At 38.2% G+C, this 13,895-nt stretch overlaps 1 protein-coding gene across 5 annotated transcripts in view; it reads right to left on the bottom strand.

The window, feature by feature from the left end:
* Lsamp (limbic system associated membrane protein) overlaps window positions 1-13,895 on the bottom strand; it is a 2,154,604-nt gene that overhangs the window by 217,219 nt on the left and 1,923,490 nt on the right. For all 5 annotated transcript variants that reach the window (XM_032899157.1, XM_032899156.1, XM_032899158.1 and 2 more), the window contains one exon: window positions 13,514-13,639. In XM_032899157.1, the coding sequence (XP_032755048.1) occupies window positions 13,514-13,639 (126 nt within the window). The remainder of the gene's footprint in view (window positions 1-13,513; window positions 13,640-13,895) is intronic.

The raw sequence follows: 13,895 nt of genomic DNA, 5'->3' as shown, positions 1-13,895 counted from the left end.
ATCAATAAGAACTACATTTATTGACAGTTTACAAAAGCAGGTAAAAAGGAACATGCTTCGTAAACAGCGTCTTTAATTCACACAGCAGTAATGGGGACATCTTATTTTGACATTTTTAAGATTTCTACATAGGCCCTGCATGCAATGATTGTCATATAAGTACAAGAAAGGGGAGGAATTAGACACCCAGTTAAAGAGACATGGAATAGAAAGCTAAGAGAGGATAAAGGTGGAAACTTGAAGTAAGATATCATATGCTAAAAAAGGCAGGTCATGAGAGGCAAGGGAGATATCTTTCCTAGGATCCGGAGTACAGCCCTTCTAACTTTCTTCTCCATACATTTATGACCTACAGAATATTTAGAGAATACATTTTTTTATTGTTTTGACTCATAAACCTCTGGTAGTTTGTTGTGAAAGTTCTAACACTCATTATAAACATTTTATTTCGACAGAGAAGATATCAAAATAATTTGATGAGCATTGTTACAGAGAGCTGTATGATTGATCACAGCAATTAGGTCTCTGGATGAAGTTCTGTTACTTCACTTTCTCACGAATCCCAATTGAGAGATCATAAGGAATTACAATATTTATTTTGAAAACTGAAAACTACCATTTGGCATTCAGGATTTCACTCTAACGGGCAGTATGATCTCAAAGCGTTTTCTTTCAAGTTCGGGGATAGAAAAACACTTGGGATCATTGTGTTTTCAGGGTGAAAAGTTTAAACAATGCCAGCAAATATTATATTGCAATTGAATATTCTTCATTTCTACAATGTGAAAAACAGCACATTTCCACATCAAATTCATGAAAATAATGCCAAACATATGCAATCTAAACAAATGTCTGCACGTGTATGTGTATATATTTATATACTTATGTCGATACCATTTATTGCATATTTGTTTTTCACATTTTGAGATAGGGTTTCACTGTGTCTTCCTGACTGGCCTGGAACTTGCAGAAACCTGTCCACCTCTGTCACCCAAATGCTGAAAGTAAGGGCATTTGCCACTATGTCTAGCTGCATATTTGTTTCTTGTAAATTATCAGCTAAAAGGAAAATGCATCTAAAGAGTCTACTCGCACATGATGGCTTTATTTTGTCCTTTATCAAACCCAAGTATTATCATGACATTGCTCTCTGGTTCTGATATGTGATTCAAGGTTGGGTATTTATAGAACCCTATGCTTGGATTGGGACTGAGTTACAAAACTTTGAGAAATATTTCTGGGATATATGGCTTCTATCTCCTCCCTCTATCAGGCAGTATGGATGTACATCACATTGAAGGGCATGACATTCCGTCATGGAAAGTGAAGGCAGTTGAGTTGTTTCTGAATGGTAGTAGTAACCGTGGCAATGGTTCTGGTGGTGACAGGTACTATAGTGATGGGAAGAGGCCAGAGCAATCGGTTTTGTTTCTACAAATCCCACAGAGAGCGACAATCAAAGAAAGAAACCCCAGAGAAGAGGAAGCAGCTCCTCAATGTGTCTCATATGGGGAATCTGCTTGAATTCTGAACGGTTCCAAGTTAGAAAACGGAGATAACAATAGATTTTCAGAATCTGCTAAAAGACCTCTGACTCTCCATCACTCTAAAGGTCAGGGCAGAAACAAGATGTGGTACGTACAGGCAGCCTGCCATAGCAGTCCTTTATCACTCCCCATCACCAGTCACCCAACTCTCACGCAGCATGACAGAATCAGATTATGGGTATCCGTGCCGCCAGACATTTCTTTGGCAGAACCGTGCCGTTGACTGGGAGCAGAGCACAGTGAAGATTCACGTACATTCTCAAAGGCTTAGCGCCATTGCACTCTGGCTCGGCAGAGCCTCAGATCTACTCTGACACACGGCAGCTGAGTCAGCCTGCTACGGAGAGCTCAGAATGCTGAAATGTTCCCAGCTCAGAATGCTGAAATGTTCCCAGGGGAATTATCTCCTCTTGCAGTAATCAGTATCGGCATTGCCAAGGGGAGAACGGTACAGCTATTTACACACATGCAAAACATATTTTTCTATAGCTCTGGCCTTGGTGTGTTGCAAGGATAAGTCAATGTGTTTTGGGTTCTTTGAAATTAGGGAGAAGTTACTCTTGATTAGCCTTATTGATAGGACAGCTGGACTCAGGAAGGCGACATGCAAAAGGGTGGTAAGTCCCTTCTCATTTAGGTTCCTCGTTAAGACTAATTATTCTGAGTTTAGGAGACGATCTGTCTCCAGAATATATTCAGTTCCAAGGAAGCATGACATTGTGAATGTGGGACACCAAGCTCGGGGAGAGCCATATGAACAAGAAGATAAAGTAGTTACCACCATGAAAGCAGGTATCTGCCATGGCCTGAATATTGTTCTCACCAAGGCCATATGTTGAATCATTAATGCCCAGTGGGATAGCATTAAGTAGGACCTTTTGTAGAGGAATGAGGGTGAGGGCGAGGACCTTGTGCAGGAATTACTGCCCTTTAAAAAGAGAAGTCACAGACTTTAGTCTTTGTTTACTGTCTCTAAAGTTACAACACAGTCATTAGGCTTCTAGAGAGATGACAAGCCAGCAAAATTACTCCTACTAAAGTCCAACCATGCTGCCAATTAGTCATTCTACTGTTTCTGTAGTCTTTTATTAAGGCAGACCCAGATAGCAAATGCTAAAGTGACTTTGTTCTTAAATAAATGGGCTTACTTCATTTTTTTTAAGTAGGTGGTTTATGGTAATTAATATATGGAAGTAAACATAGTTGCTACAATTAATTATTTTAATATAAACACTGAATCCCCCCCCCACTCTCTCTCTTTCTCTCTGTCTCTCTCTGCCTTCTCCCAGATGGCTCCCAAAGTAACCTGGTTAACATTCCAATGACTTAAATTGCCCATGCGCACTTCTGTGTCTATAGCAATTGACCTCAAGGCTGCTAGGTCCTTAAGTCCATCCATCACCACTGGAAGGACATTTGCTATAAGGTAAAAGTTGGGAATATGTAAGTTTCTTGATGTTTCAAACAGGTTTCCTGTTTTAGGAGGTGAAGAAGTGTGGAGTTCTTATAAACATCTCTTGGATTGCCCTCTGAAGACTGAGTCACTTTCATGATTTTCTGATCTGGCTTTCTCTGTCACATAATACCAACAGCTGAAAGCCTTGGTGACCAGAACACACACACACACACACACACACACACACACACACACACACACACACACACACACACACACACACACACACACACTCTTACAAAGAATGGCATCATTCAAAGACTGACATTTCAGCTTTTATTATTAGAATACCTTAAAGAGTTAGATCTGATTTGCATTGATATTTGCACTTTGAATTATTAAAGGATTTTTTTTTGTAAGCTCTTTCCTTCATCAGATTTTAACACTTCAGTCCACAGAACATAAAGTCACAGTTTAGCAAAGGTGTGACTTCCCATGGCTTCTCATGTTTTTGAATTGTTGACCACCTGAGAAAAAAATACCTGATTTGAGTCTTGGTTGATGAAAAAAGGTTAGTGTCATATAAAGAAGTGACAGGGAACTTGTTTTTCTCCTCTCTCTTCTCTGTCTATCTCTGTCTCTGACTCTGTCTTTGTGTCTCTGTCTCTGTGTCTCTGTCTCTGTCTATCTCTGTCTCTGTGTCTCTGTCTCTGTCTCTGTCTGTCTCTGTCTGTCTGTCTGTCTGTCTGTCTGTCTGTCTCTCTCTCTCTCTCTCTCTCTCTCTCTCTGTCTCTCTCTTTCAAAGGAGATTGTTTCTCACTACATCTCAAATGACAGAAACTACTTTCGTCATGTCTTTTGTGCTGTGACCCAATCTGAGTTACCTATTGAGATTTCTCGGTTTTATTGGGATGAATTGTAGCTTTAGTGTACCGAGAGACTTGCAAATGAATATGCCAAGCGAATGATGAGGGCTTCAGAAATGTGTGCACATTTTAAGTGATATGTTATCCTCAAACATCATTAGAACGTAGGTAGAAAAAGACAAAGTAGGAAATTCTACGCAGTGTTTCTTCGAACCTCCTTATCTCCGGTGATAGAAATATGACAGGGAATTTACATATCAAGTAGTTTTATGTATGTAGGTGAATGCTCACACCAACACTGTCACTGAAATACAAGAATCACAACTGTTCCTGTAGTAGCTTGGTGCTTGGTAGAGACAGTCCATCACCCTAACTATATCAGAAAGATGTCTTGTCTTTAGAGACAGGTTCCTTCAAGTTCATCATGTCTTGAAAGCACCTGGAGAACTTATTAATGGACACATTGTTGGGCCACACAGCTAGACTTTCTGATTTGGGTGAATCTGGAATAGCCTTTAATAACACGCATATCTAACGAGTTTTTCCTTGCTGCTATTGGTGATGATATGGGGATTATTCTATTAAGAATCCCACTGTAGATATTGAGAGACTCAGGTTTCTTTCCTTAAGTTATCAACTAGGTAAACCAAGATGTTGAAGTCAGTTCTTCTTACTACCTAACCAGCTGACCACAGCAATTTAGGTCTATAATTTACTCTGGAACATTTACAATGATGGTAAGAACAGAAAGTAGTTGAGTGATAATTAATTATCATTAATAAATCACCTTGACATGCATTATCACACTTAGGGCAACAGAAGAATCCTGATAGGTGAACTGTTATTCATATGTGCAGATGAGACATAGGCCATCTAAAGTTCTTTCCTTCAGCCATGAAAGTAAATTATGGGTAGGAGGGATTCGAACTCGGCCTTTCAGAATTCACATTCTGTCCCTTCTCATCTTTTGTATCTGTGGAGAGCTTTCCATTTTTCAGGCTCCTTTCATATTCATTATCTCTTTTGATCCCTCTTAGCAGCAGTGTGAGGTGGGCAGGCCACATGTTATTGTCTACATTTTGCAGATAAAGCTATTATAAAAGATGATGAGAAAAGTGGCTACTGTCATTTGGACTATATTTCCTCATACACTAGACTAATTTTTTTCCTGCAAAATTTATCAGTAGCACTTGATGTAGCAAGTAGAATATTAGAGGACAATAGTCCCAGTGACAAACACTAAGTGACATAGTATCACACCCACAGCAATCTTCCTCCCCCCCTCCCCTCCCCTCCCCTCCCCCCCCTTCCCCTCCCCTCCCCTCCTTCTCTTTACTTGTAGTGGTGAATTTGGAAGAAAAGGGGAAGAAGATCCAGTTGGGATGTCTTCCGGTAGGAAAGTGAGAACAGGGTGTTAATTTCTACAATTTAAATGCTATGGAAGCACCTTTCTCTAAATTTGAAGATTCTTTTCCTCTAGCCCAGGGCTTTGCCAAGTTAAATATTCATTTATACCACTGGGGGCTTTTGATGGGCTGCAGATTCAGGTTAGGGTGGTCTGTGCTAAGACCCAATATTATTTTCTGCCTACATTTTCTACAAAGCTCCAAGGTGATATCAATTCTAATAACCAGTATCCCACTCAAAACTACATTTTAAAATATTTTTATATACCATCCCTCCGGTGTCTTGGTTGAAACACAAAGTTAAAAATAAGAGATGTTTTAACAATATTGAGTTATTCTGCCTGTGTGTATGTCCTGAGACTTACTAGGTGTCCCTCTTACTAGGCTATTTATATACCTCAGCGCCCCTTCATAGACCTCATTACCCTTTAACCACCTTTGTCACAAGAATTTGAATGATGCTCAAGCACCTCTGCCTGTGTTGTGCTAATTCTATAGACGGGCAATTTCAAGCCTGCTCCACCCCGCCCGAAATACAGAATACAGGACAGTTCAAGGGAGTGACAGTGTTGACATCTTTGTTGACAAAGGAAAATGTCCTTCTTCAGGCATTAAAAACCTGAGGGAGAAATGCCATAATGCCAAAAGTTAAGGAAGGGCCTGTATCTTAAAGATCAGTAGATACAGTGTAGCAAATCTAAATCTCTTCTTTTAAGCAGAGAATATCAGAGTATGAGTTTCTCACAGTAGACACCTCCCTTATTCACCCTACACATATTTATTTATTTACTCCTTTTGAGCCCAATTCCTTCATAATGGGAAGTGAGGATGCAAAACTGCTTCCTTTTTTAAGGGAAACAGAAAGGGAAAACTCAAAGGAGTGTTTTAGACAATTACTGACCACGACATTTGCTGAGAAGTAAAACAGCAATCACTGATCATAAAAGAGTGATAAATAATATCAAAGGGGTGGGGCGGAGAGATGGCTCAGTGGTTAAGAGCAGTGACTGCTCTTCCAGAGGTCACTGAGTTCAATTCCCAGCAACCACCTGGTAGCTCACAACTATCTGTAATGGGAACTGATACCCTCTTCTGGTGTCTGAAGAGAGTGGCACTGTGCTCGCATGCATTAAAAAAAGAAATAAACCTATACTACTACTACTACTACTACTACTACTACTACTACTACTACTACCACCACAATGATACTACTATTACTACTACTAGTAGTAGTAGTAATATCAAAGGATACTCACTTCAGAGCACCCTCAGTAGCCAATGGTAAAATATGGAAGTCAGGCTTATTCATGTACATGTGGGACTCAAGGCAAAAATAATGTGAGTCGAACGTAGGCAGAGTACTTGCAAGAAATTTCCAAAATCATTGCATCAAGAAGTTAATGAAATTATCAGTTTGTGTAGTTTTGTAATTCCTGAATATTGTTTATATCATAATCTTTGTCCTCCTGTGCATCTGTGATTTGCCATTCTTGAGTAGTGTCTTGAGAATTGATACATAGATAATGGACAGCTCGCAAACTCGTCAAGATCTTACAATGGAGGTTTGATGGGATGACTGGCAGGTAAAGGCTCTTTCTACTATGAGTTTGATGCCCAGACCTCTTGGGGAAAGAGAAAAATGACTTGCACAAACTGTCCTGTGACCTCCACATCTCCTCATGCATGGCATGCCATGTGGACACACGTGCACTCACATAATGTTAACCAAAAAAAAAAAAGTCTTACAAGCTAATGAAAGACAAATAACCAAAGAGATGAAATCTTATGACTTGTATGATACTATGTTCTTGGAGAAACAGTCATGTTGAAATGTTCCCAGTTCATGCTGGCGAAAGGGTGAAGAATGTGGAGTGGGTACTTGTTTAAAAGAGAAAACTGAACTCTGACAGGAAATATTTGTACATGTAAGTCATGTAATCTACCCCATACATCTGAGTGGTCTGTGATTCAGAGGTACAATCATCAATTGGATAAGGGCTTTAACACCTTGCTAAGTGATTTGAATTTTATTCCAAAGGCTCTGGGATATTGTTAATTAAGAGGAATATTAATTTGGACATTTTTTAATTGAGAAAGAGTAGTAAGCAGTCCAATGAGAAAAATATTGAATACAGCGGAAACAAAATATTGGCTAGACCGTGCTACCACAGTGACATCCCAAGGGATGAAAGGATTCAGTTACTAACACAGTCATCAAAAATCAGTATCAAAAATTAATCCTTGCTCTGGCAATAAGGAGGTAGGATCACTTGTGTCTTTCTAGCTCATAGAGTGTTTACTTTGTTATGAATGCTTCAAAAAGATTACAGTACGCATTTAATATTTTGGGTGGGGGTGGGTATGGGAATCAGATAAGCCTTGTGGGAGTCTGTATCCATTCCTCCATTGTGTGGATAACATACATGATTTCAGGCCATCAGGCTTGATTGCTCACACCATTACCCGACGAACCATATCCCTGACCCCATGACCATCTCTTAACACTAATCCTATGTGGCCCCTATGTTTCTGAATTCCATGAGTTTGGGCTCGTTTCCTGGGAATAAGAGTAAAGTATATACTAGCATATAAATACAACATATTTATCTATAAATTTTCTCCTTTTAGTAATCTCCCTTTCTGTGTGATTGTATGTTTGCTTGTTTGTGTGCATGTGACCATGTATGTTATTATATACTAATATTATATATAATATACACACACACATATATATATATATAATATATGTATATACAATTGATGTTTGATGGCATACTTACAAGCAAGGGTCTGAAAACCTACGGAATGATTTTTCATTTTCTTCCTGCCTTTTTAGAGTCAGAAACAGAATATTAAGAAGTGAGTTCAAATTGAGTATCTTCAAATCAAGGGGTTTAAGCATGAACAGTAGCATGACCAGACACCATTAACACCATGGTTTCACATAAAGAGCTTCATCCAAATTCCTGCAGGCCTCCATGCCGAGACTTCGGATGTGCTGGCTTATGGCTAGGATACTCTTCTCCCTCTTTTCTCCGACAGGTTCTATTCATTTATGAAATCTCAGCATAATATCCCCTCAGGGCAGCTTTGCTGGCTCTGCACATTTTGCTATATGGCCCTGTTTTATGGTCTTATTGAATGCCATAATTTTCTTTTACAATGTATGAATCTAATTAAAGGGTTATTCATGCAATTATTAGTTTAATGCTCTCCTCTCTTGTTGAACTATATGGTTCATTTGTTCAGGGACCATGTCTGTCTTATACTTCAATGTGTCTTTTTTTTTTTTTATACAAAGCGAGCACTCTAGAAATAATTCTGACCAAATGAACAAGTTGTGTGCGAGTGAGCAAGAGGAATCTGAACACGATTCTTTATTAATGTAACACAAAACTGGGAACCAACATTTTAGTTGAACACTGATAAAAAAACTCACACTATTTTTCTTTGTTTTTGAAAAGAAATATGGAAATATTAATTAAAAATAATGCAAGGCATAAAAGCACTTTGCAGACCATGCTGTAGCCCTATTCTCCTGTGAGTTGTCAGTGTGGAATTAGCAGACTTTACCTAGAAAGTTCATAGATTTGACTTCTCTACACCTGTATGTTACCAGTGTCCACTCGGTGGGCCCTTGGGGAGATCCCTAGGATGAAGGTACAGAGAAATAGTTTTATAAAATCTAAACCAGAAACCACACACATTCTCTATGTTAAATATGAGGTCACACGAAACATAATATCTCAAAAGAAAAGTACTAGAAATATATACTTCTGGTGTTTGACTTAAAGGAATGACTTGTGTTTAATGTTGTATGTTTCTTCCCAAGCTATGTAACAAAACATTTCTTAAGATTTTTTTCATCTCCATTGGTGTCAACCTTTGCTTCTAGTTGGCCAGGAAAATTACATAGAATATCCTGCACTGATCTCAACCTACAGGGTGAATTCCTCAGAGGCCTTTTTGAAATTTCCAGGGAGAAAACCTTTGTAGAAACAGAAGGCACACCAGCTCTTTCCGCAAACTTGAGCAGGCGCCCTTGCCACCACACGAGGCACATTTGAGAGAAAGGTTTCCTCATGACAGCTGGAAGAAAAAGCCAGAAGCAGAGCCATGTGATGGCGATGATGAACATGGTGTACATCAGGAAGGGGGAGCAAAAGCACTGCACACAACACACGTGGTGGTGCAGTAATCCTCAGTGAACACAGGGCTATGAACTTCTAACTTAATTAAGAGAAAAAAAATAGGTCACATTTAATAACCACATATGGGACACTCACTTCCATGATGTAAAATAACAAAAATGAGATCCATTTAACAATTCAGGATTTTAAGATTGGTCTCTTTTTCAAGTGAGGTGTCTTGATTTTGAACACACAGAAAGTTCATGATACTTCCAGTTTCCCACTTTAAAAATGCTTGCAATATTCTTGGGGGGAAAGGATCAAAAGAAGGAGAAACAAAATAATCTAATCAAAACATTCAAACGTAAGATGAATTGAGATAATATTCTTTTCAGAAATTACACCATTTTTTCCCCCTTCCTTGCTCCCTTTTCACGGCACCAAATGACAAGTAATCAGACATTTGTGACTCCCTGCATGGCATTTTCTCTTTTCAGGTCTCTGTGTTCCCCGTGGGGTCTAGCTAATCACAGGTACATTTCCTCTGGAAGGCAGTCCCACTCGGTACTGTGAAAGGCACAATTAATAATTGAACAAAGCTAGCTGGATTTTCACTATCACAAGGCAGTGGTTTGCAAGCAGCTCAGCTGTCACACTGGTATCAAGTCTCTTCCTCAGATGTCTCCGAGAAAGGTGGCACTGGATTGGCTGAAAAGATGAGCCCTTTTTCAAATTTTCAAAGACACACACACACACACACACACACACACACACACAGAGAGAGAGAGAGAGAGAGAGAGAGAGAGAGAGAGAGAGAGAGAGAGAGAGAGAAGAAAAATAAGTTGTTACTCCTGTCAGTAGGAAGATGTGTTCGTTCAAGTGATTATTTGGTTATTAAAACCTTGGTTGAGAGTTGTAAGAGGAAGCCTGGGATGTGATATATGCCCATTGGAAGGAAAAAAGTGGTTTGATACTGAGTGTTCACATACAGGAAGGAGCTGCTCTGAGTGTATAAGTAAACAATTTGATCAGAGAGAAAGCCTGCATATACAGCTAGAGAGGAACAAAGAAGAAACCTAACACAGGATCTATACAAAACCCTGTAGACTAAGCATGATTTTGGTAAGTCTTTGCTTGGTTCTCTGGCTATGGTCTTAAGCAGAGCTGTGTGCATTGTAATCTAAGCGAAAAATTAATGTATTTTGGGTTTGATGAACTAAGTACTTTTGTTGCTGTTGCCAGAGTATGTTATTTTAGATCAAAGGAAGCCATGGAACACAAGTAATTCAGCATGGCAGTGTTTACACAAAACTTTATGCATCTGTTCTCGAGTTTGAAGTTCATACATTTGCTTTGTGTTTAGAATTCAGGATTCCTTTGATTATCTGTAACTATTCAAGAAATGCCATAACCACTATTGCTTTCAGGCAGTGAAAATATATCTATATCTATCTATCTATATCTATACCTATATCTATCTATATATGGTCCAGGCCCACAGGCTATTATGTACTGACCGCTGGTATTTAACTCTTGAGAATCCTTGTTGAGTACATCATATTTTTGTAGTTGGTTTTGAAGTCAGAGTCCTAGAAATACATGGAATACTATCTTTACTATGGAAGACGCCACGGGTCCTCTGTTCTTTGTTTTAATTGATTCACCACAGAAACCATGCTCCTCAGGGTTTAGACAAAACCCTTTGAACTAAGTGCGATTTTGGTAAATCTTTGTTTGTGTCTCTGGCTATGGTCTCAAGCAGGTGTATACATTGTAATCTAAATTAATGTACTTTTAGGTTTTGTAAACTAAGTGCTTTTGTTCATGAAAGTTTACTTGGTATAGTCACCAGGAACATGCCAATAAACTAAGGAAGATCTTGGTGGTTTGGCTCTATTTCAGAATTTTTCAAAATTCAAAGAGGAAGAAGTATTTGGAGGCACAAGTGAACAATTTGCTCTATTTCCTACTCAAAATTACACCAAAAGAAGGAGTGTCTTTCTTTTATGTCTTCTTATTGATCATAGCATGAACATAAATTCCTTCCTTTAATCTACCACTTGGCCCTTGAATGACATTAAAAATATTAATAAAATATTTGTATTAATTTAGATTTGATTACAGAAAGGTGAGACAAATTAAAAATAATCACATGAAAGCAGGAGTGTGGTTTGTATATGAAGTTGAGGCCATAAACATGTAAGTGGAGTGTTAAAAATCAATTTTATGAATCTGTAATTTATATATAATAATTTACGTTCTTAACAGATCAGTCATAAATTGGGTGGCAAGCCTACCAACAGTCAATGGAATGAAGGGCTTGTGATAATTTATATAAGTTCTCTGGGTCTGTTTTGGAAAAGACAAGTAGAGACACTGAAAACAGAGAGGTAAGTTTAGAAAGAGGCCTTTCAAAGTCAACAATGGAAAGGTTTAAACACATTTTCCATAACATTATAGTAAACAGGATGGTTTTAGATGTCCCGTATTTAAATATTTTGACAAGAACAGTATTTTAAAGCTAAATTGCCAGTAGCCGAAGACACATTGTTACACTTAGTACCAGGTAGGTAGAATAGGTTGGGTATATTGTGAGTTTTCCAGGAAGAAAGTACTCTGAAGAATTTATTTATTTCTAGAAAAAGATATACAACCTCCAAACAGCCATGCTCTAAATGACTATCTGTGTGTTCTTGCCATGTAAGGTACAAAGTGGGTCTGTGAGGAAATGTGTTTGACATTGATACCCCCAAACAAATACCTCTTATGCTCTTATATGTTATTAATAAATGATGGTAAATATATATAATAAGAATGAGGTTTGAATAGCATTTTCTTAAGAGAATAGAAGTCTCTAAAAGCTTATTTTCCTAAACAGAAGAACATTTTAACAAAGTTCAGTCAAATTTTCCTCGGAAATTAATTTGGACTACAATGTCAAATGGAGGTACCCTATTATATTTCCACAAAAAATGAATCTGCAATCAAACACTACCATGGTCTCAGGATGAGTCTCACGGAACAGCTAGTGCTCATTCCAAAGTCAGTTATCTTGGAAATTAAGTTTCTAGACAGTTTTTATAGAGAAATTATAAGGGACTATCGCACATAAGCCAGTTACTAAAATGAGTTATTTTCTAAGAATAGTGTGCCTACAGTTGATATATAATTGACATGGTATAACTTCTTTTTGGAATAATTAAAGAGCAGGTACATTACATATAAATTATGGTATTTGAAAACACATAGCTTTGAATAGAAGAAAACGTAATTTAAATGGGAGGGGAGAATGTAACATTAATCTTGAATCATCAGGTAAAGTGCTTAAACACGTTCACAAGCCTTGGGACCTGGTAAAGATGAGCATAGTACAAAGGGGGACAGGAACGGTACAGAACGCATTCTAAGGAAGTTGAATTATGAATTTAACTGAATTGGTGTCATTATCTGGATTCAGCGATATCCTTCCATAGCCCGTTTCATTCCTGGCAACCATCACAGGGGTAGAAGCCAAGTCCAGACGTAGGAAGCAGAGATATTTTTGTCCATAATTTCCTCACATAGTGCTACCACAAAGGAGGAAACTCTACAGGAAACTACGTTTGAAAGTGACTTTTAAAATTGGTGCAAAATGGTATATCTAAAACAGTTCCCCAAAGACACTGAACCATGAAAATGCTATATATTTTACAAATATGCTTTATTTTGTACTTTATTTTCAAATGTCTTAACTTACATACATTATTTATCACTTCCCTTCCTTCTAGTCCTCTCTTAACTCCCTCCCATAGCCCCCATGCCCTCAAGTTGATAGCCTCTTTTTCTTTGATGGATATATATATATATATATATATATACATATATATATAAATGTGTGTGTGTGTATTATTCAATGTTCTTATAGTTGTTCCTTTGAGGGTTAGTCTACTTTGAATGACAATTTTACATAGCCCTAATTATATTTAAGGGACATAGATGATAGATAGATAGATAGATAGATAGATAGATAGATAGATAGATAACTAAGTTACTTAAAGAGATGAGCACATCAGCCAAAACTATGGGATGCTGCAGTTTTTCTGAGTTTCAATAAAAAGGATGCCCATTTGCTTTGATCCAATAGAATCGTAACTATTATGTGTTAGCTGAGATGTCGCCAGTGGCTTACCAAGTGGTGTAAGGTGTCTCCAGGTGATAACAGGTTCAGGGCGCCCGTTGGCCATGCAGACCAGGGTTACATTGCTGCCCTCATTCACAGTGACATCCGAGGAGATGTTGGAGATCTTTGGTGGAACTGTAGAGGGAAGGAAATGGAATATGTAATCATAATCATGAAAACAAAAGCAAACGGCAGCGATGGGCTATAAAGCAACGTTGGTACATTTCAGACGTTATCAGTAAATTAGAAATTTCCTGCTAAGTAGCCAGAGCACTTGATAGCTGTTTTCCAAATTGCTCTAGAGGTCCTTAAGCATCTATAAGGGGAACATATCTCACACTACGGCCATCTGAGTGCTGGAGGAAGTGCTCAAGATGTGTTTAATGAAACT

The sequence above is a fragment of the Rattus rattus genome, chromosome 4, assembly GCF_011064425.1.
Source record: "Rattus rattus isolate New Zealand chromosome 4, Rrattus_CSIRO_v1, whole genome shotgun sequence".
Lineage (NCBI taxonomy): Eukaryota > Metazoa > Chordata > Mammalia > Rodentia > Muridae > Rattus > Rattus rattus.
This window is presented reverse-complemented; position numbering and strand designations above follow the sequence as displayed.